Source organism: Ornithodoros turicata, unplaced genomic scaffold, assembly GCF_037126465.1.
Source record: "Ornithodoros turicata isolate Travis unplaced genomic scaffold, ASM3712646v1 Chromosome28, whole genome shotgun sequence".
NCBI lineage: Eukaryota > Metazoa > Arthropoda > Arachnida > Ixodida > Argasidae > Ornithodoros > Ornithodoros turicata.
This window is the reverse complement of record NW_026999351.1, coordinates 559,142-583,304: the sequence shown is the minus strand read 5'-3', so window position 1 is coordinate 583,304 and position 24,163 is coordinate 559,142. Positions and strand designations below refer to the sequence as shown.

General features: G+C 44.8%; 1 protein-coding gene across 1 annotated transcript in view; it reads left to right on the top strand.

Annotated features, from left to right (window-relative positions):
• The first annotated feature begins 986 nt into the window (after positions 1 to 986).
• LOC135373636 (uncharacterized) overlaps positions 987 to 24,163 on the top strand; it is a 31,763-nt gene continuing 8,586 nt past the window's right edge. Inside the window, exons 1-6 of the mRNA XM_064606731.1 lie at positions 987 to 1,072; positions 1,340 to 1,380; positions 13,431 to 13,548; positions 21,779 to 21,850; positions 22,185 to 22,314; positions 24,005 to 24,115. Coding sequence (XP_064462801.1) covers positions 1,053 to 1,072; positions 1,340 to 1,380; positions 13,431 to 13,548; positions 21,779 to 21,850; positions 22,185 to 22,314; positions 24,005 to 24,115 — 492 coding nt within the window. The 5' untranslated portion in view covers positions 987 to 1,052. The remainder of the gene's footprint in view (positions 1,073 to 1,339; positions 1,381 to 13,430; positions 13,549 to 21,778; positions 21,851 to 22,184; positions 22,315 to 24,004; positions 24,116 to 24,163) is intronic.

Genomic DNA, 24,163 nt, shown 5'->3' with positions numbered 1-24,163 from the left:
GAAACCAGGTTGAGGGCAAGGCAATTTCACAGCAGCAACAAATTATTGGAACATGTTTCCAAGGGATGTTGAAATCGCGGTATTCCGTGTTTCGAGTTCAGTACATCATTAATGGGCATAAATAAGGCACGAACTTTGGAACGCTATATTCGTTTCCGACCTGTCTTTCGCTCCGACAGAGAACCTTCCACCAGTTTCAGACTATCCTTCCCTTTTTGTCTTCCGTTCGCAGACACTAAAGGGCCGCATTTACAAAGGTTGCTGATGACATTTCGTTTGAAGTCTCGCCTTCCGTCGACACGCTGTCGGTTTTCTTGTTTTACAGCAGGGTCTTGTAGCTCCTTATTGGCTCAAGCAGGACCACTGCTTCATCTATTGTGATGTATTAGTGTTCATGATGCTAAATTTGACAGCATACTGTATCCTTACAACGTCAATGTTAACACGTGTCAAAGTCATCGAAAACACAATCAGCAATTCTACGCGTGCTTCATTCAGCACTGGGATTTCTTGCAGTTGACCATTCTCAAACGTATGTAGCGCAACTCAAAAACATTTTTAGGTTCAAAATATTGGACGATAGCTTGTCTTTAGGAGGCGGTTAGTAAAGATATGATCTGTACTCTCGCAATCAGACGCACTGCTGCAAGCACTCAAGATTCATTTCGTCAGGAAAACAGAAGCAGAGTTCCACTATACTATAACTAGGTAAAGAAGGCGGCCGTCTGACGACAGTACCTTTGTGGGCTCTTATGGAAAGGAACGAAAGCATTGGAAGGACAGTCGCATTCAAAAATTTTAGCCTAAGTCACGGTGCGACCACAGTGGCGGCACTGATGATGATAATTACTGTCATAGAAAGCCCCAGAATTTATGACCTAGGGACACATGAATGACTTTGTTAACCGTCTGTATTTCCAGATGAATGAGGAACAGGACAGGACCCACCTCCAGGAACTTCCTGGTAGACAGGTTCAGTCATTGACCCATATGTAGCCCATGTGACACTTAAAACAAAAATTGTTGAATACCCTGGGAGCAACGAGTCCGACATGGTCTTCGTATTCACGAGGTGGGTGTCTCGGGAATAGCACACGACACAAGTTGCCTCTCCTAGGTCGCTGACCCCTTGCATGAAAATTCATTGCACGCCGAATGCAAGAGAATGTGTTTTTAGGCATAAAACAGTTGCCCATTGTTCAACGTGTCTACTACCTTGGTTTTCACCAAAGCTATCGTTCTGTTTATATGTTCAGCTGTGTGCTGCGATCGTCAGTGCGAAAGTCAGTTTATGGTAATCAAAATGGTTCCATCGAAACTAAACAGTACTCGTTTTCAGGAAGGTGCTCAGGAACGCAACGAATGAGGAGACGTATTTATGTAAGTATACAAGGCACAGCAAGTAATAAGCACAGCCTAGTAGAGACAACAATGGGGCAATATGTGGGTTTTGCCGGCCTATAATACGCTGACACGAGAACCCATCAAGGATAAGCGTAGCACCGGCGACGAGACGGAAGCAAAATAGCAGCAATTGACGCATCTATGGAACAATTTTGAGGTTCAGGCTGGGCTATATAGGCGGGACGTCTGACCTCCGTCTGACACGTCTGAGATGTTGGGCGTGCCACAGGGTAGGACTGTGGATAATTTCGACTACCCGGGGTTCCTTCGGATCTCCGACACATGGTGCTATAGGCAACGTTCCCTCCCCCACATTCCTGCCCCGCGCGGCTGGGTTTGAAACCCGACCTTGAGCTCAGCCAGGCAACACGTTAGCGACTCAGCTACTGAGCAGGGCAGCCCAATACTGAAATTCCAAAATTGGCGCTCATGCTCAAACTGTATAGGCTCGCACGTTTTCGGTAACTAATTTGAACGATTGTTGAAAAGGGGTTCATGCTACATCGCATATTGTGGCCTATGGAGGATCAGACCTATTTGGGATCCTCAGTGGCATATTTCCAAACCCCGCCCCTGTCGCCGCCGCTTCCAGTCTACGCGGCGTCACCGGCGTTAGCGGCCGCAGAACGCCATGAAATGTCATTGTGGCCGCTACGCTTGTATTCAGGGCGTGTTACTGGACGGATGATGAGCGAAAGGTGAGACAGATCTGTTTAGGTGCCTCTGGTTGATAAGGAATGTAGTATCTACTGGGACATTTATGCATCTTGCTTCTGAGAACATGATATATTCGATAGTCAACGTTTTCAGTGAAGGTTACGTTGTGCTGCTGCTTCGTGTCTCCAGTTGCGATTGCATGAATACAAGGATCATTCAAAATACTTTGAAAAAGTGCCAACAGAGTAAAGCAGAATATGGGCTGAAGCTTTCCTGCATGTAACCACCTTTGATGGAGTGGAGTGGAGGAGTATTATGCACGTGAGTTTGGATGACATGTTCGTGTACGTTTCAAGACGACGATGAACAAAGAAATGCGAGGTGGCGCATGAGTGGCGTAGTGATGGTAATTTAAGAAATCACCGTAGATCGGCTTGGTTTCTCTGGTATTGTGCCATATCACGAAGCCATCAAGAATAAGCGTAGCACCGGCGACAAGACGGAAGCAAAATAGCAACAATTGACGCATCTATGGAACAATTTTGAGGTTCAGGCTTGGCTGTATAGGTGGGACGTCTGACCTCCGTCTTTGAAGCAAATGGAATTGAAGACCTCGTGGAGAAACAAGCTCAGCTACTCACGAGACGTGAATCTAAAACGTTTGCAACAATCTGACTATTGTTCGAGTAGTATATAGTCAGCTCAACTGGCCACAACTCACACATTGGCCTGGACGCCATTAATGAGCAATTAGAGCAATTTGGGACCCCCCACAGTAATTAGGATCATTCAGGGAGTCATTTCACTAATTGGGGAGCATCTGAGACGTGTCCAGACCACTGTGTGAGTTGTGGGCTAGTTGAGCTGATAAAAAATAAAAAAATAGGTAGAAAATAAAATAAAAAGATAGAGATAGAGTGGAGATAAACGATGCCATCTCGGAGAAAGCGGTCCGGAACGGTCGCTGACCATCGCCGGGCGACGGAGCACAGAGGCAGGTTCGGAAAGCATCGCAGCTATGGCCACCAGTTCCGGACATCCTGTGACGTCAGCTGTGACGTCATCATGGCATGTCTGGGCATGGCATGGCATGGCAGCTCTGGACATGCGAGGAGAAAAACACTCGTAATACAGAGGCTGGGAAAGCAAGGGTATGCTAACCATCGATAGCTAACAAGAAAAAGAATTAGTTACACAACAAATGAGCCCACCACTACAGGAGCGCAGAACGATGCGACTGCTCCATCCGACAGCCAGGCAGAGAACTGACTCGTAATGTTTTCTTTTCTCCTATATAAAGACCCGCATCTGCACCCCCTAGCGGTTACTTTCTCAACTAATCTACGACAAAATTATTAAGAATCACGCCAGCGCTACTCCCCTTCCCAAGGCAGAAGAAGATAGAAAATGGCAGGGATGCCCGGACAGCAGCAACCAGCACCCGACGTGCACCGGCATGAAAATCTCAAACAAAGCGGGGACAAAGTTGGCAAAATAATTAGTTACACAACAAATCAACCCACCACAACAGGAGCGCAGACCGATGCGACTGCTCCATCCGAGAGGCAGGCAGAAACTGAGCGAGCGCGGGTACTGCAGAGCAACCGAGTGCACGTCTGCTCTCCGCGACAGCCAGCGAGCAACTGACTGGGGCGACAAGCGCGTCCGTTACGCATGCGCGCGCGCTCTTAGGGCCCTCTGCGGTGACCACCTGCGAGAGGCTAAAAGAGAAGAGCATTCCTGCGCCCTCTTGTTGCGTTGCTCATTGGTCGTGACGTCATCCCATTGTCCCAAGGCTACACCGTTTTTTCCCACTAATGCTCCTTTGGACAAGGTCAATCTGCAATGAAGCCGCGGTATGACGTCATCATGCACCTGCATGGCTCAAGGACGCTTATGCTCTAGACAGGGGACCTATTATTTATTGAATCACTATCCCAATATTATTTCCTTTATTCTTCTATAACGATTTCATAGGAAACTATTGCAGAAGAGCACCATGTATGAAAGCTGATCGTAGGAATTCCAAAGTCTTACTAAATGAGACTTGCAACAGAACAAAATATCCTAACACGTAACTCCATCAATGGCTAATAAGAGGACTAGGCACTCAACAAATCAACACAGAGTACGGGTAACAAGGAGTGCAGAACGATGCGTCTACTCCATCCGACAGCCAGGCACGAATTGAATCTCAATGCTTTTTCTCCTCTATAAAGTCATGCATCTGTCCCTGTTGCGGTTGATTTCTGAACTAATTTAACCATAGAATTATTAAGAATAGCGCTATTCCCATTCAGGGCAGCACTATCGACATCGTCAAGACAAGAATGTTCCTTGTCAAAAAAAGAAAATACGAAGCGTCAACTAAGGAAAGCATGCATGTCAGGACACGTCAGGACAAATCGTACGACTGCTGGGCAATGGAGGAAAACAAACACAGACACTTGAACAGAGTGAAAAAGACACTCACCATCATTTTTCACGTTCACAGCATTCCCTCATTGTAAATCCGTTTCGTCACAAAATCCACCTGCATCGTCGAACACCATTCGCCAGTGACGAACCACACATCCGCACCCCATCAGAGGCAGACAGAACCCCACCGAAGCTACGCTCTTCCACTGACGGCCAACACAATTGCCAGGAGCAGAATTAGCGTGTCCACACTCGTCAGTGTCCAAGAGAGAAGTGAATCCTTGCGCTCCCTGCAGGCAGTGTTGCCAACTTTTTTTCGGCGCTCCCTCCAAGTCAACCCCAAAACCCTCTAGAATCTGGACAAAAACCTCCGTTTCTAAAAATATCGTGTATTTTCAGTGAAACAATTAGATATTGATGATATGCTGATATATTCACTTGCGCGGAACAAGATATCACAGGTTTACCTTTACCGAGTAACGCCCCAACTCGAGTTGAGGGGAGAGTAGTGAGAAAATAAAAATAAAGAGTGGGGATCGAGTCTAGAAGTCTGTCAGAATGCATTGCTTTGCAATGCTATGCTTTGGGATACCTCTTCAAGCCAGTCTTTGAATTCATCAAGTTAAGCCACTCCTTCGAGAACTTCTGTCGGTATGGTGACTTCTTCTCTGGATTGGAAGGCTTCCCCATTATTGTGAGGAGGGATATTGTGCCCCAGAAGTAAACAGACTCGCGAAAAATCCAAAGAGCTTCACAGAGCATGCAAAAACCAACACTCGTCCGCCGTCACGGGGGGAGCGGACGCTTGGCCGGAGCAGAGGCCAGCACACGAAGCACGAAAAAACCCCCGAGTCAGCCGCATAAGGTGTGCAACACGCTATTTTCTAAAACATCAGGCGTTCTGAAACTTCTGCAGTTTGTCGTCTGACATTCGTTGATCCTGTTTTGGGGTCGTATTAGCAAAAATTTTATGGGTACATGACGAAAGTTGAAATTCCTCTGAAATCCCTCCGAAGTGAAACCAAAACCTCCAGATTTCCTCCTCCCTCCAAATCGAAGTTCTTCCCGCTAGGCTCCGGCACAAACCCTCGAGATTTGGAGGGAAATCCTCCAACTTGGCAACACTGCCTGCAGGATTGGTCGTGACGTCATCCTATTGTCTCAGGGCTACACTGTTTTTATCCACTAATGCTCCTCTAGACAAGGTCAACATGAAACAATAGTGTTGCGGTATGACGTCATCATGCAGGTGCGTGGCTCAAGGACGCGTACGCTCTAGACAGAGGACCTGTTATTTATTGAATCAGTATCCAATATTATTTCCTTTATTCTACTATAATGATTGCATAGGGAACTATTGCAGAAGAGCACCATACATGAGAGGAGATTGTAGGAATTAAGCATTTCATTCCCAAAGTCTTACTGTACAGGAAAAATAGAATAGTGGTTCAGCAAGACATGTCCATCCCATCCGACAGCCAGGCAGCTAACTGAATAATGATGCTTTGTTCCTCCTGAATAAAGTCACACACCTGTCCCCCTCACGGTTACTCTTTGAACTAAATGAATCGCAAAAGTATTAAGAATAGCACTATTCCCATTCAGGGCAGCACTATCGACATCGTCAAGAATGACTCTTTTCAAAAAGGAAAAACTACATGTAGAAGGAAAGCATGTTAGAACAGGCCCAGGCATGTCAGCGCATGTTTGTCAGACAACAAGGTGGAAAAAAGCGGAAAGAAACACTTGAATAAAGAAGAAAACCAGTATCAAACTATTTCTAAGCACACGCACTCCTCTTATTCAAAAACAGTGCTCATCATAAATCTGTCCAGGGCAATACGCACCATTTTTCTATTGCTACACTTTTTTCCAGTAACGGTCAACGCATTGCTACAGACTGCGTGACGTCATCACATCCTGTCTGAAGAAGACAGCGGCAAAGACTCCTATTAATTATTGAATCGCAAGAGTATTTCCTTTGTCCGATTCTTAATGACGTACATTTTTACAATAAAATTCAACAAAAAAGCACCATGCATATTAGCGATTTTCACCCCAGAGGCTCATCATGGTCATTAGAATCATATCACCAGTAAACTACCACTGCTCTTTTAAAATAATAAGTGAGACCACTCAACATCATTACCAGGCTCATGTAATACATGACCCTTTCTATGCTCATACATTCGTTGTCTGAGGCTACACCTGCGAGCAAAAAGTCGCGAACGCCGGGGGCAAAGTTTCGCGCTCGACGGAAGACTAGACAAAACGCCTTTACGGGAACATGATGGCATTCCTATATTATATTAATGATTATTGCATTGCAGTTTAGAAAAGCTACTACAAAGCTAATTTTAGGAGCCTATTAAAATTGTACTTTTTATGGAAACTATAATTGCCCTATTACTTGGATCGCCATTAATGAAGCATTCCAATTTTTTCTCTTCAAATTTCAGCCTTGTCATGCAGTGAAGCAGACTCACATCCACAATAATTTACACTGAGGGTGCCGTGCTTAAGGAATTCCTATCCTGCGCTCAGATGCAAGCGTTTCTGCACAAATACCTATAACAGCGTACTACTTCAACATACCGAGGTCCTAACAACATCTAACAAACAAGCAGAGAAACCCACTTCTCAGCTGTACCATGCGACTTTCTTCTGCGCAAAAGCAGTGATTTGAGGAAAGAGCAGCAAAAATTGCGCGCACTTGTGCTTGACTTAAAAAAAGTGAAGCATATGCTATAAACTAAGAAAAAAACACCCATTTCTGGTATCAGATAATTCTTGCATAATGCTACATGCACAGCCGCATTGTCGCAAAGAAAGCACAGGACAAGGGCACACAAATTCCTTGAAGCGAGCAGGGAAAAGGCTTAAGACCTCAGGAATAATCGCAGAGTCACCACACATCGCTACGCGGCTAACCCAAGATACAAGATAATAGCGGCGGGTACAATTGCAACACTGCTAAACAAGCCCCAACATGCCGTGATGACGTCACAAACCAGGAAAAAAGCATGCACACACAGTCATCAGCTCAGGAATGCACAAGGAGAGGTGCTATACTGTAATTTCTCCTCCACGCTCACATACCAGCATTTCTGCGCAAATACTTACACACACAACAAACACACACAACACATACATACAAAACAACATACATACAGACATATGCATATACATACAAACAAATTCCATTCTCATGAACTCTCCTCAGCCGAGCGGCCTTCTCCTGCTCTACCTGGATGCTGACTTTCCCCCTCACCTACATTCTGAGTAAAAGCAGCGAAAGAAGAAAGAACCGCGAAAAATTACACGGCATTTGTTCCCCACTTGCTGTAACAGCAAGAAACCGTAGCGCACGCTAATAAGCTGAGAAAAAGACACCCATTTCTGCCACCTGATAATTCTTGCATAATGCCACATACAGAGTCGCATTGCCCTTGCGTAAAGGAAGCACAGGACAGGGATGCAAATTTCCTTAAGTGAGCAGAGAAAAGGCTTAAGTCGAACCGCTCAGGAATAATCCGAGAATCACCGCTTATCGCTATACGCGGCTAGCACAACATGACAGCAACAAGGTATTAGCGAAGGGTAAAATTTGCAAGACACTACTGAATAAGTCCAGACATGCGACATCACATACAAAATACTGCTCATCGGGGAATGACCTAAGCCTGCGACAGAAAATCATATAGAGCGTACACAACTTCATTTTTCTATTTTGCGTAAACTAAACGCGGTTTGCTCGGAAAACGACGTACAAAGTTTCTTAGGGAGCAGAGAAATATAGGAATTTCTACTCCGTGCTCAGATACCAGCATTTCTGCTCAAAAACCCATGACTGCAAAATTAAGCACTGCTTACTTCATCAAGGTTTTTGAACTCCCAACAAAATCAAACAAACAACCCCACTTCCACTGATAGAACACTATTCAGCTTTTACCAGGAGGCTTTCTTCAGCGGAAAAGTAGAGAAAATAAGAAAAGAGCAGCGAAAATTACATGCACTTTTGCTTGCATGGCTATAAGAGAAAAAATAAAATAACGAGGCACACGCTAAGAAACTGACAGACGCCCATTTCTGCTATCAGATAATTATTGCATAATGATAAATACTCAATTGCATTGTCCCTGCGTGAAGAAAGCGCAGGAAAAGGACACAATTTATCTTAAGCGAGCAGGGAAAGTCACTACTACTCGGACAGCTTAATACCATAAAGTTCGAATTTTCGCAAAGAAACCAAAGCTTGAACAGCGCCACGAACGTGACAGATACATACTAACAAACAAACAACGGTAAATCAAACGACGATCTCCCGAAATCACAAACACCCCAAGAAGGCGAGATGCGGCTGGTAAGGATCGTCAAAAGCAAGCGATCATGGATATATACGGGCATGTAATCAGAAGATTAGGACTCCGGCCATATATACGAATCATGTTGACAATATGTAGTCAGCGTTGCTACTTCACTCGCCTCGCAATAAGAAACGCCATCCACACATTTTGTTGTTTGGAGAGACACGTTCGGTGTTTTTGGCCAATCTAGTATTGCTAAAGTTGATGACACATTACTTTCCTGCCTTAACACACTGCGCAAGGAGCATTCAAATATCAATTTATTGACCATTTCTGGTGTCAACTGCATGCTGTAAGATATTCGCTATATGTCTGATATGTACATAATTCCAGATTTGCCTGCGTATCTTCGCATAATGATTGTCACTTGAAACTCAACAGGCGGTCCTCTCGCACACTTCATGTGAACCTGCGTGCCCCTTTGAGTGGCATCCATCCTGTGAGAAGATGCAGGTGCTTCGCTAGATCATGCGACGCCTTCTCTTGACTTGTCACGCGACCTGTACAGATAAGCTGAGAGCTTCGCAATAGAGGGTTATCAAACGTTCGCATAGGCCAAAAAATATTTGGTAGGACAGGTTTGAGATATTTGAACGCGGTCAAGGAGTGAACTTCCCCATTTTCCATGCTGCTTTAAAGGGGCAGTAAATACGTAAACAAGGTGCGCATTTCTCTCCTTTAAATTAGTGAAAGCTTAGGCAGTGACAGCTCGTTGTACTTACTATCGCCGAAATCCGAAATGCGCTTGCATGCGGATGATATATACAATGCACTCTGTCGCTTCTTAGCTCCGCCCTGTGATCTCACTTGACGTCATTTTGACCTGGCTCTTTCCTCACCAATTATGAAGAAGGGTTCCACGAATAATTTTACTTCACTTGCGAAAGTTGACTAGATGTTTGTTAATCATATTATATTCAACCCCTAAACGGTTCCATCTTCAAACTGGAAAAACGCGAATCAGTGAAACGAATCAGGGAGTGCGGACCCTGTAGCGTTAGCGTGAGGTCGCAGGCAGATCACAGGCTGGTACCGCTGTCCACCACCGTTGTCGCTTTCTGCGTTCAGTTGAGGTATCACACACGCAACAGGTTTCCTTACACGCAGCACCACACAAGCGCGAATGAATATACGGCGCTACAGTTACCGAATCTCAGGTGAGCGATGGTCGTCGTCTTGGTCACCTTCGAATGGTTCAGACGACTGGGCTGGGGTACTTTGGATTGAACCACGCGGCATCGCGTCACCAGCTCGCGCGACTCAGTGGTTAGTGCGTGCTGGCCATGTCACGTCGTAATTGGAAGGTACCCGGGTGCGAATCGTGTCATGTGATAGCAGCCCAACTACTGACTTTCGCGTCAACATTAGGCTCTAAGTATTGCTTAGTCGAGACGGAGATGTTGGAGAGAGATTTCATGACGCTTAATTTCGAAACGGCGGATGGCAAAATGTAGTTCCCCAGAAACAAAGAGAACACTCCGCCTCACCGCTGATAATAGAGCTTGTTTATTGGCTGGGAATCTGAAACGTCACGTCACGTCCCTCCAGAGCGTAGAGCTCCTCCCGCGATCGGACTGCAAAAGGCTACGTAGCCATGTGGCGTATGCGTGGTGGAGAGAGGCGTGCGAGTTATCATGTTTGAAAGCATTTATATACGTCATTGAGTAGGCAGGAGCCGAATGAAATGTATATTGGGTTATTAGGAGCTGCGTTCGTTCATGGGGTTCATTATTTGTGAAATATTTGCCTACCTGTTTCGAAGGGTTCCCCTTTTGTTTTCGATCTAAAATTTCAAAAATCATGAAAACTGCTTTTGATATTTGATAAAGGCTAGCTTCTACAAGCGAGCCTTTTTGGAGGTGCTTCTACAAGCCATACCATTCCAGCGCTGTTTTGTGCTCGTAGAAGTTGTTTCTATTCATCAGTGTGATCTGAAATTTTTGTCTATTGTGTTTCCGGAATGTTACACGGCGGTTGCGACCGGCGTGGTATACTGTGCGGTGTGCACCGATGACGAAGACTATGTGCACCTGCTGCCACGCACTGCTGCGCTAGCTTGTCAGTTCTACCGGCACCGTGCTAGCGTGAGGTCACGACTATCTGCCCGCTGGGACATTCCATCATCGCCGGTCAGGACATGTGTAATGTGTAGAGGAAGACCATCGTCCTCTACATTTGGCGACCCGGACGAAGAACACCAGATTCGGCGAAATTCGGCATCTTACCAACCCAAATTTGGACAACCACCGTCAATATCAGGCATCAATTCGGCCCACCTCACCACCACCAAACTTAGTGCTGACAGCAGTCGATGGCGCTACGGCAAAACTCGTGAGTCCCCAAGCACTTCGTTACACCGGGGGCTCGTAACGTAATAGGGGCCACCATCTTCTCACTCGGCTTCGACGCCCCGTACCGGTTGCGGTACGCCGTGGTCCATCACACTTCGCCAGGCCTTCACGTATATCGTGATGGTATTCCCCGGATCTACCAGCGGTACCTGGTCGAGCAACGTGCTCCCTCACCGCATCTCCGAGCCGCTGGTCACTCGCCCTGACGACGCGTCAGCTCGGCAACGCCAGAACACGCTCGTGACTACGGCTTACGTCGCCCCCATCGCAACACGCTCTGCGTGACTTCGCCACCCTCCCCGACGCTCCGGTACTCTTAGCCCACCAGCGTCCGCCAAGTTAGCCGTGATTCCTGCGCCGTGCCTCTTGTCACCGTGTCTCTACCCGCTCCGAGTCTGAGAGGGGGAGTACTGTGTACTGTGCCCTGTGTCCACCGATGACGACGACGATGTGCCCCTGCTGCCACGAGCTGCTGCGATGGCTTGTCAGTTCTACCGGCACCGTCCTAGCGTGACGCCACGACCATCTGCCCGCTGGGACACTGCATCATCGCCGGTCAGGACTCATGTAAAGGAACACCATCTCCTCTACAACTTCTGCGCGGTGGACCTGGGGAGGAGCAATGTCTCTAATGGAGGAGCCTGCAACCGGGTGTTTTCCCTCTGGCTCCTCCATGTCTATGGTTTCTAGTTTGTGATATATTTTGTGTAGAATGAAATACAGTCAACCCTCGATTTATGAACCTTCGATTTATGAATTCCCTCGTTTTATGAACACTAGCACGAGGACCCAAACTTTTTACATGCATTTTTCCCTCGTTTTATGAACCTCGGTATTCGAATAATGAATGGAATTTCTGGCAACTAGCAGTTGCCCAGCGTTTTTGCCCTCAATTTATGAACGGGTCGTTCCGAGGCCAACAAAAACCTTCAAAGGGATTATTCGTGGTCTCATGAATGACGCTTGAACAGACAAAACGTTTGCCAGGTATTGCACCCTCGGTTCTTAACCCCTCGAAATCCGAACAACAAACGGGTTTTTGCAGAAGTGTTCCTGACCTCAATTCACGAATAAGGTGTCCGCTCTCACCCGGAGATTAATAGACATAGGTTAAAAAGCCCAGAGGAAATCCGAGGCAGTTGAGTGCGAACGTGCTGACATCTCCTCTTTCCAAGATTGCCACAGCGGAAGGCATGGTCGAAAGCAAAATTACACTATTTAGTATTGCATAATAAACAGAGTGTGAATGCGATAACATCTGTGCTTTGTGAGATTGATACAGCAGAAGGCATGGTCGAAAGCAAAATTACACAATATATTGCATTATAAACAAAAAACCAACTCGGAAATACTGTTCCATTTGCTCGATAGTACTCACCTAACGGAATTTTCGATTTATGAATCGCTCGATTTATGAACGATTTTTCGGGGAACCGAGGGTGTTCATAAATTGAGGGTTGACTGTAAATGAAAATGAAATCTCTCCAGCTTCCTGTTTCGGGTTCATTCCATCCCGATTTGAAGCCGAATTTGACACAGGTGGGAGAAAGTCTGTGGTGTGAAGGCACGTGCCTCACGACGGGGGTCGCCGATATTTCAAACAGTGATCGTTGTTGTTCATTGTCTCTGACAGTGTTTGTACTTGTCTCGTCTCCATTGTCACTTCACTCAACTCTTTTTGAACTTTTGAAACACTTTCAAACACTCCACGGCTATCGGGGGCTCTCGTCCTGAGCAACTTCCCTTCATATTTTCTTACGGATCCGCCAGAATCCTACCCACCAGACTTATGGTACGTATAAGCGGATATTATTCGGCAGGTATGACGTGCATCATTTTTTGCCCGATCGTTCTGAACTCTCCCTTTAAGCCTCACAACATACTGCTGTGTTTGTGAAAAACAAATCGAAACTATTTCATTCAGCTCACACACTACTTTACTTGAAGGTGCTAGTGGCCATCTTCGGTTTCGTTCAGTTCCGAATTTCAATTTGAAATGCGAAAATGTTATCTAGAACTTGCCGAGTATGTTTGGGTCAGGCAAGATGTGTCTAGCGAAGTGAATTGCTGGCGGAACTTTAGACTGCAACGGCTGTCTCTGCCGGAGCGTTCTAGTGCGGAAATTCGTGATGCTTCAATTGTGGTCGATCAACTGTGGTCGATAGAGTATCACGATATCTTCATTGTGTCCTTCATTGAGTCTTCATTCTTTCAATGTACTGACATCTTTCAGATTGGTACTACACAGGAAAAGGACCCTGTGGAGGACGCTTGGAGCCCAACATCTTCTACGACGCTCCCTTTTCATATAAAGCTATTGTACAATCTATGTGGATCACCACCCTGGTCAGGTACGTCGATCATGCGGGAATATCCAAATTCAACGGAGTATACACTAAGTACACGCTATACAGATAACAGGACACGCACAGGAAAGCTTGTCCGCAGGGTCCATGACGACGAAGCATGAGCTTATAGGCACAACTACAAGGACGCGACGTAAGAACACAACGCGAGCTTGTGTTGTGTAGTTACTTACATCCTTGTAGTTGTTACAAAGAAGTTGTAGTTGGAGCTGTTTCGCTGTAAAAAACTTTTCTGAACGCAATGCGTGTGTTACGAATACGTATTCGTAACGCATGCATTGCGTTTGGGAAAGTTATTTCAACTTTGGAACTCCAATTGCGAATGCAGTGGGAGCACGAACTGGGTCCTGAATAGGTTCATTTGATTTTCAGTCCAATAGGCGGCAAAAGCACAACCGGTCGACCAATTGGAACACCAGTTTGGTGTACAATGGGAAGAACAACTGTTTTTGGAACGGGTCCAATTGGTCAAATGGGTGTCGAAAACACAACTGGTCGACAAACTGGATCCAATTGAAAATTTTCCAATTGGACCCATTACTTTTTTTTCGACTGGGGTACGATTATCCGAACTGTACTACCACTGCTCCGGTAAGCCAATTATGATGCACCTCCTTGATTTCATCACAAAGGATATAGCGTGTTTGAAACACAGCTGCTACACCCTTGTCTTGGGGCTTACACATTGAGACTTCTGGTATACACTGTCTTGAAACTTGCGAAACTTGGTATGCGAAGGCGTTCCGTAATAATGCGATGACCAATTTTAGTATGCTAAGCGATTAGTTGTCTCAAGTCAAGACATGTACGTTACTCATAACATATGTGATGCTGCAGAAATATGACCGTCCAAGAAGATATACAACAAGCAACGCTTGTCGTGTATTTTGTGTATTTTGTGGTCAGTATGGGATGTCTGACGTTGCATGTGCTAACAGCGTGCCTGTGAATTTGTTGCTCCTGAACCAGCAGAACTTGAGGATCGGGTGTTGATGGGCTGAACGAGTCCCCCGACATCACTCGACGTTCTGTCAACCCTGTCAACATTGGACTAAGTACAGCAGGTCTTCTGGACAGACTTTTAGACTTAGTGGGAAGCATATGTCTCAAGTGACGAGACGGATTTTTTTTTATCGCACGAAGCAATCGGACCGCCGGAATGGAAAGGAGGTGCGGTGCCATGAACTGCTCGTGTTTCTAGTGAATATTGCCACAATTGCGACTACGAAAGAGAAGCTGAATATGAATCGCTGAAACAAGGTGCAGTGCCATGAGAAAACCTGTCCACACCGGTGAAAGAACATCCACAATATACGGCGCAAAAGCGTGATTGCTTTGTGTTATTGGGGCTAACAAGGTCCGTGTGTTCCAAATGTTATCACATAATCAGGATTGTGCAAATGGGTTAATTATCTTCTGGTCAGCTTGGAACCTTGCGGCCGCTTATGACACACAAGAGGGAGAGAGAGTAAAAAAGACAAAATACTAGTTACAGAAACTAGTCACAAGACTCAGGTGTGCACTTTTTATAAAAATACATCTCGCTCAGCATGATCTTTCACTCTCAGAAAAAAAAAGAGTATGAGAAACTCTATTGGGGGTGTTCACGCTGGTCACATATGCCTCCCTTTGTAGTCTTTGGTCTACTCCCCTTCTAAGGATGTTCTACTGACTCCCTTGATAAAGTAGTCCTCGACTCCCCTCCGTGAGGGTGTTACCCTGGCACCATTCCCGCATGTGCTTCCTTGACTGCCTAACAAGCACATCACAGAGAACACTAAGCACTCTTTCCTACCCTGTCATTAAGTGTTACTTCATTGGACTTATTTTGTGCAGGTACCGATCTGCGCTACACCGCGTTACAAAAACGATACTGCCCGCGCCCCAAAACACGAACAACAGGCGCAGTGCCTCTCAGTCTTGCTCAATAGTTAAGGTAGAGTCCCATAGAACTACGGAAGCAGAACACTCCTCAGAAGCATTCATTGCGATTGCAGCACTATGCACTTTACAACCTGCCCCTAGAGCACAAAAGTCTTGTAATGGTGACGGACATACGCCTCATGAACTCGCACTGCATCTGCAGTAAAGTGCATCTGCATCTGCATCTGCGCTTAGCGTTGCAGAACACATATCCCTTTGTACCGAACGTTCCATTTCTTAGTTCTTTAGAGAGTATTTCCACGGACATTTTCCCTCCAATGAAACGACCGATCCAAGTGTCAGTTACAATTAAAGAGAAAAGAATACATTGTAGAATCTCTTTAAGAAACTTTATGAGCACAAGGAAACTTCCTTGTGCTCATATATTGTGCGGTAGATATATAGGAAATAGGCACCAGCTTGCTCGTGAAATTGCAGAATCTGTTCCTCGGTGAGTAATGTTGGATACTTTCCAAGAATATTTGCCGCAAACGGCTTTTTTTGGTACAGCCAGGGCTTGCGAAATGTAAATGCCTTCTGCAGGAACAAAACTACTTTTGCCATGCTAGACACAGGCTTGTTCATCTCTTCTATTATTTACAGGCGTGTCTCGGTAAAGTTAACAAATAAATAAGGATACCAGACTGTACTGTTGCATAGTCTGGAAGAACCTCGTTAGGGGAGTGAGGCCAACACCTCTCCATGAAGGGAGTGCACCTAAGACCCCACATTAAATACGAGCGAGAAAAGGTGTCGCTGCAACGCTTTCTGTGTTCGCGACGGTGTCCGAGCATTGTTTGACACCCTTTTGACTCACTTTTTTTCTGAGAGTGTAGAAACCATATTTTATGTAATCTATTGAATATTCTCTACTTTCATGTTTACAGGAAACATGTTTGAGAGCACAGCATAACCAGTGCAGCCCACTAATCAAAGCAGACAAATTTTGTGCAGCCGCCTCTTTGCAGAATTGCATTTCATTGCAATATTGGTGCAAAGTTACTGCAATAATTTGTGCTGACTGTGTTGCTATGTTTTCTCCCGAAATGTTCTTTGTGTTTTATTAAACAAAGTGTGCTCACAGCACCTTTCAGTAGAATAGTTTGTTCCCTGGCCTCTTGAACTCTCTTTAAAGAAAGGACTGAAAGATTCGAGATTCGTAAGTCTCGTGAATTCGTAGAACCTTCCTTGGATTCGAATTCCGATTCAAGAAATTCTAGATTCGTCCATCTCTTAATATTATCAACACAGAACTGTATTGATAATATTGAGAGGACGAATGGGGTGTTTCATCCACCATGGTCGATGGCAGTCGATGCTCTACCCTATTACCGGATCCCCAGGATCGGTATTTTCCGTAATGATAAACGCAGGCCCATTATTGTCCGCTTCCCGAACTTTAAAGTAAAATATAGTGTGCTACAGTTGCGGCACAAGCTAAAAGAGAGTGAATTCAGCATTGCAGAAGACTTTTCTCTACCCACTCGTCTTGCTAGGAAAATGCTATTAGAGTATGGGAAGAGCATGAACAGTCTTTTTAAGCTTCGCTACAATAAGTTATACATTGTCAACAAATGTTTTATGTATGATAGTGAAGCTGACTCTGTCTCCGAAAATACTAGTCCTTCACGGTACGAGAACAGAATGAATTCAGGAGAAACGCTGGATTCTGCGAGTTCGAGTAATGAGGCACGCGGTTCGTATGTAAGCGTCGTCGAACGCACGCCTAATTGACCACTCGCAGAGGGTGATGGTCATAGTTCTACAAATGAAATAACTGTTTTGTACACCAATATACGGAGTGTTGTAAACAAGCGTGACGATCTTTGCTCAGTTATTGACTCATGTGATGCATCTATAGTTGTGCTGACTGAAACGTGGTTATCTGCATTAATCTCAAACCGTGAGTTATTTAGGTGTGAACGTGATTACAATATTTTCCGCGCTGATAGAGGCTCACGCACTGGTGGTGGTGTCCTCGTGGCAGTAGCCGTACACCTCAACGCAGTTATCGTGAACATTGATTGTGATCTTGAAATACTTTGGGTTTTAATATGTTGTCAACACGTCCGTTTTGTTTTGGGCGTCTGTTATCGTCCTCCATCGATGGATCGTTCATTCATGTGCAAACTTCATGATGTCCTTAATACGGTAGTTATTCGTTATCCAGCATTACCTTTATTCCTGCTCGGTGACTTTAATTTTCCTAATATAACTTGGGAGCGTGAATCACCATGTGTTGTACCATATTCTTCTGACTGTAATGAATTCTTAGACCTGTGCTTAGACTTTAATTTAACTGAACTTGTAAAAGAGCCAACTAGGGTAACAGAGGTCACTTCATCAACATTAGACCTCGTCTTCACTACAACGCCAACTTACCTGTCATCTATGACGTGCTTACCTGGTCTCAGTGATCACAAAATCATCCACTTTAAGCTTAACATGTCTACTCAGCGTCCAGTAAGGCAGAGTAAAATAATTCGGGATTACAAGAATGCTGATTTCACAACTATCAACAGCTTGCTTGAAGCATGGTCGTCAGACTTTCTTCAAATATGTTACACGCGGTCAGTAAATGAAAACTGGAACGCGTTCAGAAACTTTGTGGAGTTTCTCATGGAAAAATACATTCCGCAACGCAGAATTTTCTCGCGGTCTGACTCCCCGTGGTTCAACACTCATCTCACGAGGTTGCGAAATAAGAAAAAAAAAGGTTATTTCGTGCCGCTAAGCAGTTTGGCAACGCAGAACGTTGGGCCGTATTCTACTACACTGAGCAAAAATATAAAGAGGAAGTTTTAAACGCAAGGAATACTTTCTTCGAGCAAACTCTGCCAACCATGCTAAAAGAGAATCCCAGGAAGTTTTGGAGTGTCTTCAGAGATGGGGGCGAACATGATGTTAAGCTGCAACAACCAAGTGGTGATGATATTCCGCCTGATCAGTGCGCTTCCGTGTTAAATGATCAATTTTCTAAGTCATTTTCTCACACTGCATCTGTAGATATGTCATATAGCATATCAGTTAACCTTCTTCCAATGAATCCCCTAGTGTTTGACATCGTTGGAATTATGAAGGTGATTGACCCGATAAAACTGTCATCTTCGGCAGGCGTTGATGGAATCAATAGCAAATTTCTTAAAGCAACTTCACTTTCATCCGCCGCTGTACTTTCGACACTTTTTCAACAGTCACTTGAAGAAGGTTGTGTTCCATCCGATTGGAAGGTTGGGAAGGTGATTCCGCTGTACAAATCCGGAGATAGAAGTTCACCATTGAGTTACGGGCCTATATCGTTGACCAGTGTGCCATGTAAAATTTTCGAACATGTAATATTTTCACACTTAGTCAATCACTTGGAACTTCACTCATTTTTTTGTCCTCATCAGCATGGATTTCGTAAATTTTTCTCTTGTGCTACGCAACTAGTTTCACTGACTCATGAACTTGCCCTTATCCTTGACCACAGCTCCCAGGTAGACTGCGTCTTTTTAAATTTCGCTAAAGTATTCGATAAAGTTTCTCATTCTCTGCTCCTGTACAAACTAAGCAAACTTAGCATTGATCAGAAAATCTTAGTATGGATTGAACAGTTTCTTTCCTGCCGCGTTCAATTTGTATCTGTCAATAATCATGATCCATCTCCCCTTCCGGTTACCTCTGGTGTACCGCAGGGGTCCGTACTTGGTCCTCTGTTATTCCTAATCTATATTAATGATCTACCTGGCTTTGTCAAATCGTCTCTCAGATTGTACGTCGACGACTGCGTTGTGTATCGCGAAATCGAAACAACCGATGACGTTGAACAGCTTCAGTCCGACTTAACAGCGATCTCACTATGGTGTCAGAAATGGTCAATGGAATTAAACATCGCAAAATGTAAACACATGAGAATAACACGTAAACTGTCGCCAGCAGAACCATACTGCATTGATAACGGGCCACTTGAGCAGGTATCTTCTTATAAATATTTAGGTGTAATCCTGTCTTCAAACCTCTCATGGAAACCACATGTTTGCTACATTATAAATAAGGCCAATCGTACGCTCGGATACCTTAAACGTAACTTCTCTCGTGTCCCTAGTAGCCTTAAACTAAACTTGTACAAGTCGCTGATTAGACCCCATCTTGAGTATGCTTCAGCTGTATGGAGCCCTAGTAATCGTACCCTGATTAACGAATTGGAGCAAGTGCAGAACCGAGCCGCGCGATTCATTCTCTGCAACTACCATCGAACATCCAGCGTGACACTAATGAAGAATCATTTATCATTACAATCATTACAGTCCCGACGCGACTTTTCTAGCATTTCTCTGTTTCATAAAATTTATTATCACAACATGTCGCTAAAAAACGAACTTCTTTCCTCTGCACATTATATATCCTTGCGAGTAGATCATTCTCACAGTGTTTGTTCCCATAGCTGCAACTAACACACTGGCTGATTCGTTTATCCCGCGCACAGCACGTAGGTGGAACCACCTTCCTTCTTCTGTTTCCAACATCAGCTCTATCACTCATTTCAACAATGCACTTAGCGAATATAGTATTTGATACCTGTTTTGATACGTGTGCTTATTTGTCCATGAAACCTGCATTTTGATCAACTGCATTTCTTGTTCTTGTTTTTTGTATAACCATATGTGTATGTCTATTTTCAATATATTACCCACTCCCCTCTGTAATGAAGAACCCTGAGGGTAAATAAATAAATAAATAAATAAAATAAATAAATAAATTACTTGTGGTGATGCGGGGAATGAAAATATGAGATCCGTCACAATAAGGATCTATGTGTTGTAGTACCCAGAGAGGTGAAGAGAGCTTTCGTGGGTTGAGGGGGGTGGGGGGGTATGTGGCCAGGGACCAAGCAATTTTGTGTGTGAGAGAGAGGGAGGAGCGCAGCTCGTTAAGGGATCCGGAGAGTACGGTTCGGGAAGGTGTTTGCAATGGAGGGGAGTATGTTCTGTCTGTAGTTTTGTCAGTACGACATACTGGCGTGAGCAGGGGAGTCATAGGCAATCCATATTATCAGCATTGTCGGTGCCATCTGTAATTCACGTTACAGAATGGCAGAAACACAAAATATTTTCAAGTGTACACCCATGTACTATATGCATGAGGTAATTGCCGGCGCAGGGGGAGGGTTGGCTGCGCATGACTGCGGTGCAAAAAGAAAAAAAAAAGGTTGCGCCCCTAGCGGCAAAGTCGACCGAAGGAGTTCACAGTATGCTGCTGCTGTCGGCAGATAGCCTTGTGCGTTTTGCTTTCATGTCAAGTGGCTTACCAGAGAGAACACAGTTGTGTGCGTGCATATACAGAACACCTTTTTTATGCATTAAACATGCTGTTTTCACTATTAGCTAGGGGCCGGCAGACGTTCTTGGCTTTATGTTGCTCAACAGTGAAACTACAAATTACCTAAGAATCGTTAAAAAGCTACGAAGTTGTCCCAAACAGAACATCCGTTCCTTACGGTGACCTGATATTGTAGCCGTTTTGATTTTTAAAAAAATTCCGCTCGGTACATCGTCCATAAAAAAATTGTAGAGGAACACCTTTTTCTTTATTCTGTTCACTGCCCATCTTCGGAGACACGTCTTTCCTTCACCCGAAATATGAGAGGGCGAAGGAACCTCATGCGTCGAGGTTGCCGTCACAGTGCCGCCTCATGCGTGGAAGATGAGCTTTATCTTGCAGAAACACAACAAAAGCACCTGTATGGTGTGGCGCTATCGGAACTGCCTTTATCTTGGGTTGCATTTTCTGTTTTGTTTTAATCTTTTTCCAGGACGCAACAGGCGACAGTGTGCTCTTTCTTCCTCTCGCATTGGGGGTGAAGGAATGACGGGTCTCTCAAGATGCGCAATGAGAAAATAAAGAAACAAACATGGTGTTCCTTCACATTTTTTTTTTTTTTGCCGGCGAACTAAGAGACGGATGAAGTCTGTCTCGGCAGTTCGGAGAGAGTAAGAATTAGATTTGAACTAGAGAGTATAACAGAACTAAGTGAACGCGCGTCAACGCACAGGTGGACGCATCATCACAGTATCATGTGCGCAGGAAGAAATCGAAAATATTTGAAAAGGAAGAAAAATGCACAAAAGTATTTCGCTGCGCTGAGCATTTCGGGATTGCCGTTGTTTCCAAGTCGTTTTCTTCAGCAAGGTGATCTAAATGTATGTGAAAGTATTGCACGCTTGCAGCAGTTGGAGATTGCCGCGTGTGCGCCACGAAGTCTCTGAGGCAGTCGATAAACTCACATGACCATATGACTCTCGTTTTGCAGGATAGCGAAGGAGGATGTATGTGATCTCGAACATACTGAACAGTGCTACCAACATCTCATCCCTGCATATAAGTAAGGGTCATCTTTCATAATGGCTTCTCTCGGCGGATGAGTCGGTAGATTCCAAGATAGCGGATTCAAAGCAAGCCGATGAAGGTGGTAACTTTTTTGGGCGGATACAAATCGCTGAGGTCTTTCGCGACTGACATTAAATGTGCTGTGTCATATGCGGAGATTTTTTATTCTGATGGATGTCACTAACGTCCAGTATTTCCGTCCATTAGACGTGCTCAGACATGTGGATGGGATATACATGTTTATAGTACATCCCTGAAATATCCCGTGGATTAAAATGGATATCTATTAGACGTGCACAATATCTAGGACTACACCTGTTTATTTACAGGGAGGACTTGAATAGAAGCCTATGCCACACAACGACAGACACGAAAAACGCGCCTACATTTTCAGGAGTAGTGGGATTCCGCATAGATGAATTCTGTAAGACAAGCGCTACTGTGTATGGAAGGAGAGCGGTAAGCATCACTACGTGAAAAAAATATCATATACTTGGTATTTTCGTATTGTTTAGATTATGAAAATGTAGACGAGGTCGTAGTGCGGCGAAGTAATACAGCGATTTTTTTTTTCGATTCTTAGAATGGCTTTAAACTTTTTTCCATGACAATACGTTGTTTTTCATTTTCCGGTAACCGCATTTCCAAGGAAATTGGTTCGCGCGTGACCAAAGAAGTGGCGCAAGTGGCCAGAAGAATTGACGGCATTAACGTTTTTAATGGCGATCGATAGTATTAATGATTGATTAGTATTGTGCGAGCTCCAAGCGTCTCAGCAGCAGACTATTAGTGATGAGGTACTCTGGTACTACGGACGGACCGCTTCTTGATAGAACCAAAGAATAGATCCTACACTCAGGTTTAAGGCAAACCTAGTGGAGTGGTTGCCAGGGTGTCCACATTCACGTATGATTAGTGATACTTTACTGACACGATGAATACACCACTCACAAAGCAAGTCGTCTACCTCAGGCGGATCCTTGACCTCGCTGAGAAACAAAACTCCTGGCGTGTATACATTTTTTCCTCAACTCAAGTATGTCAGTGCTATTTCGGTCTCAGCACTAAACGGTTCATTATTTACTACACCTGAAGGCACTTTAGGAAAAGCACGATTCATTTATATGGGAGTACTACCGGTTTCAGCTACAACACCGTTTCAGCTATATCAGCTGAAAGATGTGTCCTCTGTGTGCGTTTGATAGAAGCCCAGAAAGTGGAAAATACGAGGTCTCTGCTTAGACACCACGTTAGGAAACACGCGTGAAGCAAGATTACGCGTGGCGTCATAGCATTGACAACATCATTTTGAGGTCATGTCGTTTTAGCGCTTCTCGACATATTCCGATTGGCTTCAAGCCAGAAGACGAACGTATTTTGCCAACGTCCACTATACGATGCTTCTTCCCAGACATAGTAGCAGATTTCCCCGCAGTTTAAGCCAATCGCATCGACTCAGTGTGTAATAGTAGGTCGTCATCGCATCCTTGAAAGTGGTCAACAGTAGGAGACCTCATGTAGAAAACGGGTGTCATGTATCGGGTGAATATAACTACCGAGGTCGAAAGACGCCCGGAACAGTGCACAAAAAGAGTAAACGGACTGTTTACAAACGATCACTGGTGCGGCCACATTTATGGTCACGTGTGGGTTGACATTTGCTGTGACGTGCGACCAGGACCTGTCCTAAATGCATTGCCTTCTCCCAGCACGTTTTCGTCTATGGAGCAACGTTGGACGCTGCACCTGTGGCGTCGAGGCAGACGAATTTCCTTGCGTGTTAGGCGGACTTCGGCAAGAACCGTCCTCATATCCATGCCGAAAGTAGAATACTCTTTTAAACTCCACACAACTGTGCCACATAAGGTGTTGAGTAAGAAAGACTCAGCCGTAGGGATGATCACATGTATTTCATTTCAGGCTTGATCCGACGCACGCGTCTGGCGTGAGGCGCTGCGTGAGCTCCTGGCGCTAGTAAACTAAAAATAAAACGTTATAGTTCAGTCTAAATAAGGGCTCCATAAAAATTCATCAAATGCTTTTGATTCTGAAACTTTACTGAAAATGCTCATGGGTGTCATTTTCATGTTGGATGTGTGACAATGATATGGTGAGTGATGAATACACATCTCGTCTGTCACCGTTCTAGGGCAAAGTCTCTGTAGTGAGCCAATCATGTACCACGCAGTGTGGGATTTCGGTGGGATATGACATTATACATCACATCAGCTTCCTTGGTCCATGCAAGGCTCCGCAGACTGTAAGTGCACAGAGCTGAGTGAACACTACCTAGATGGATAAAGCCTGC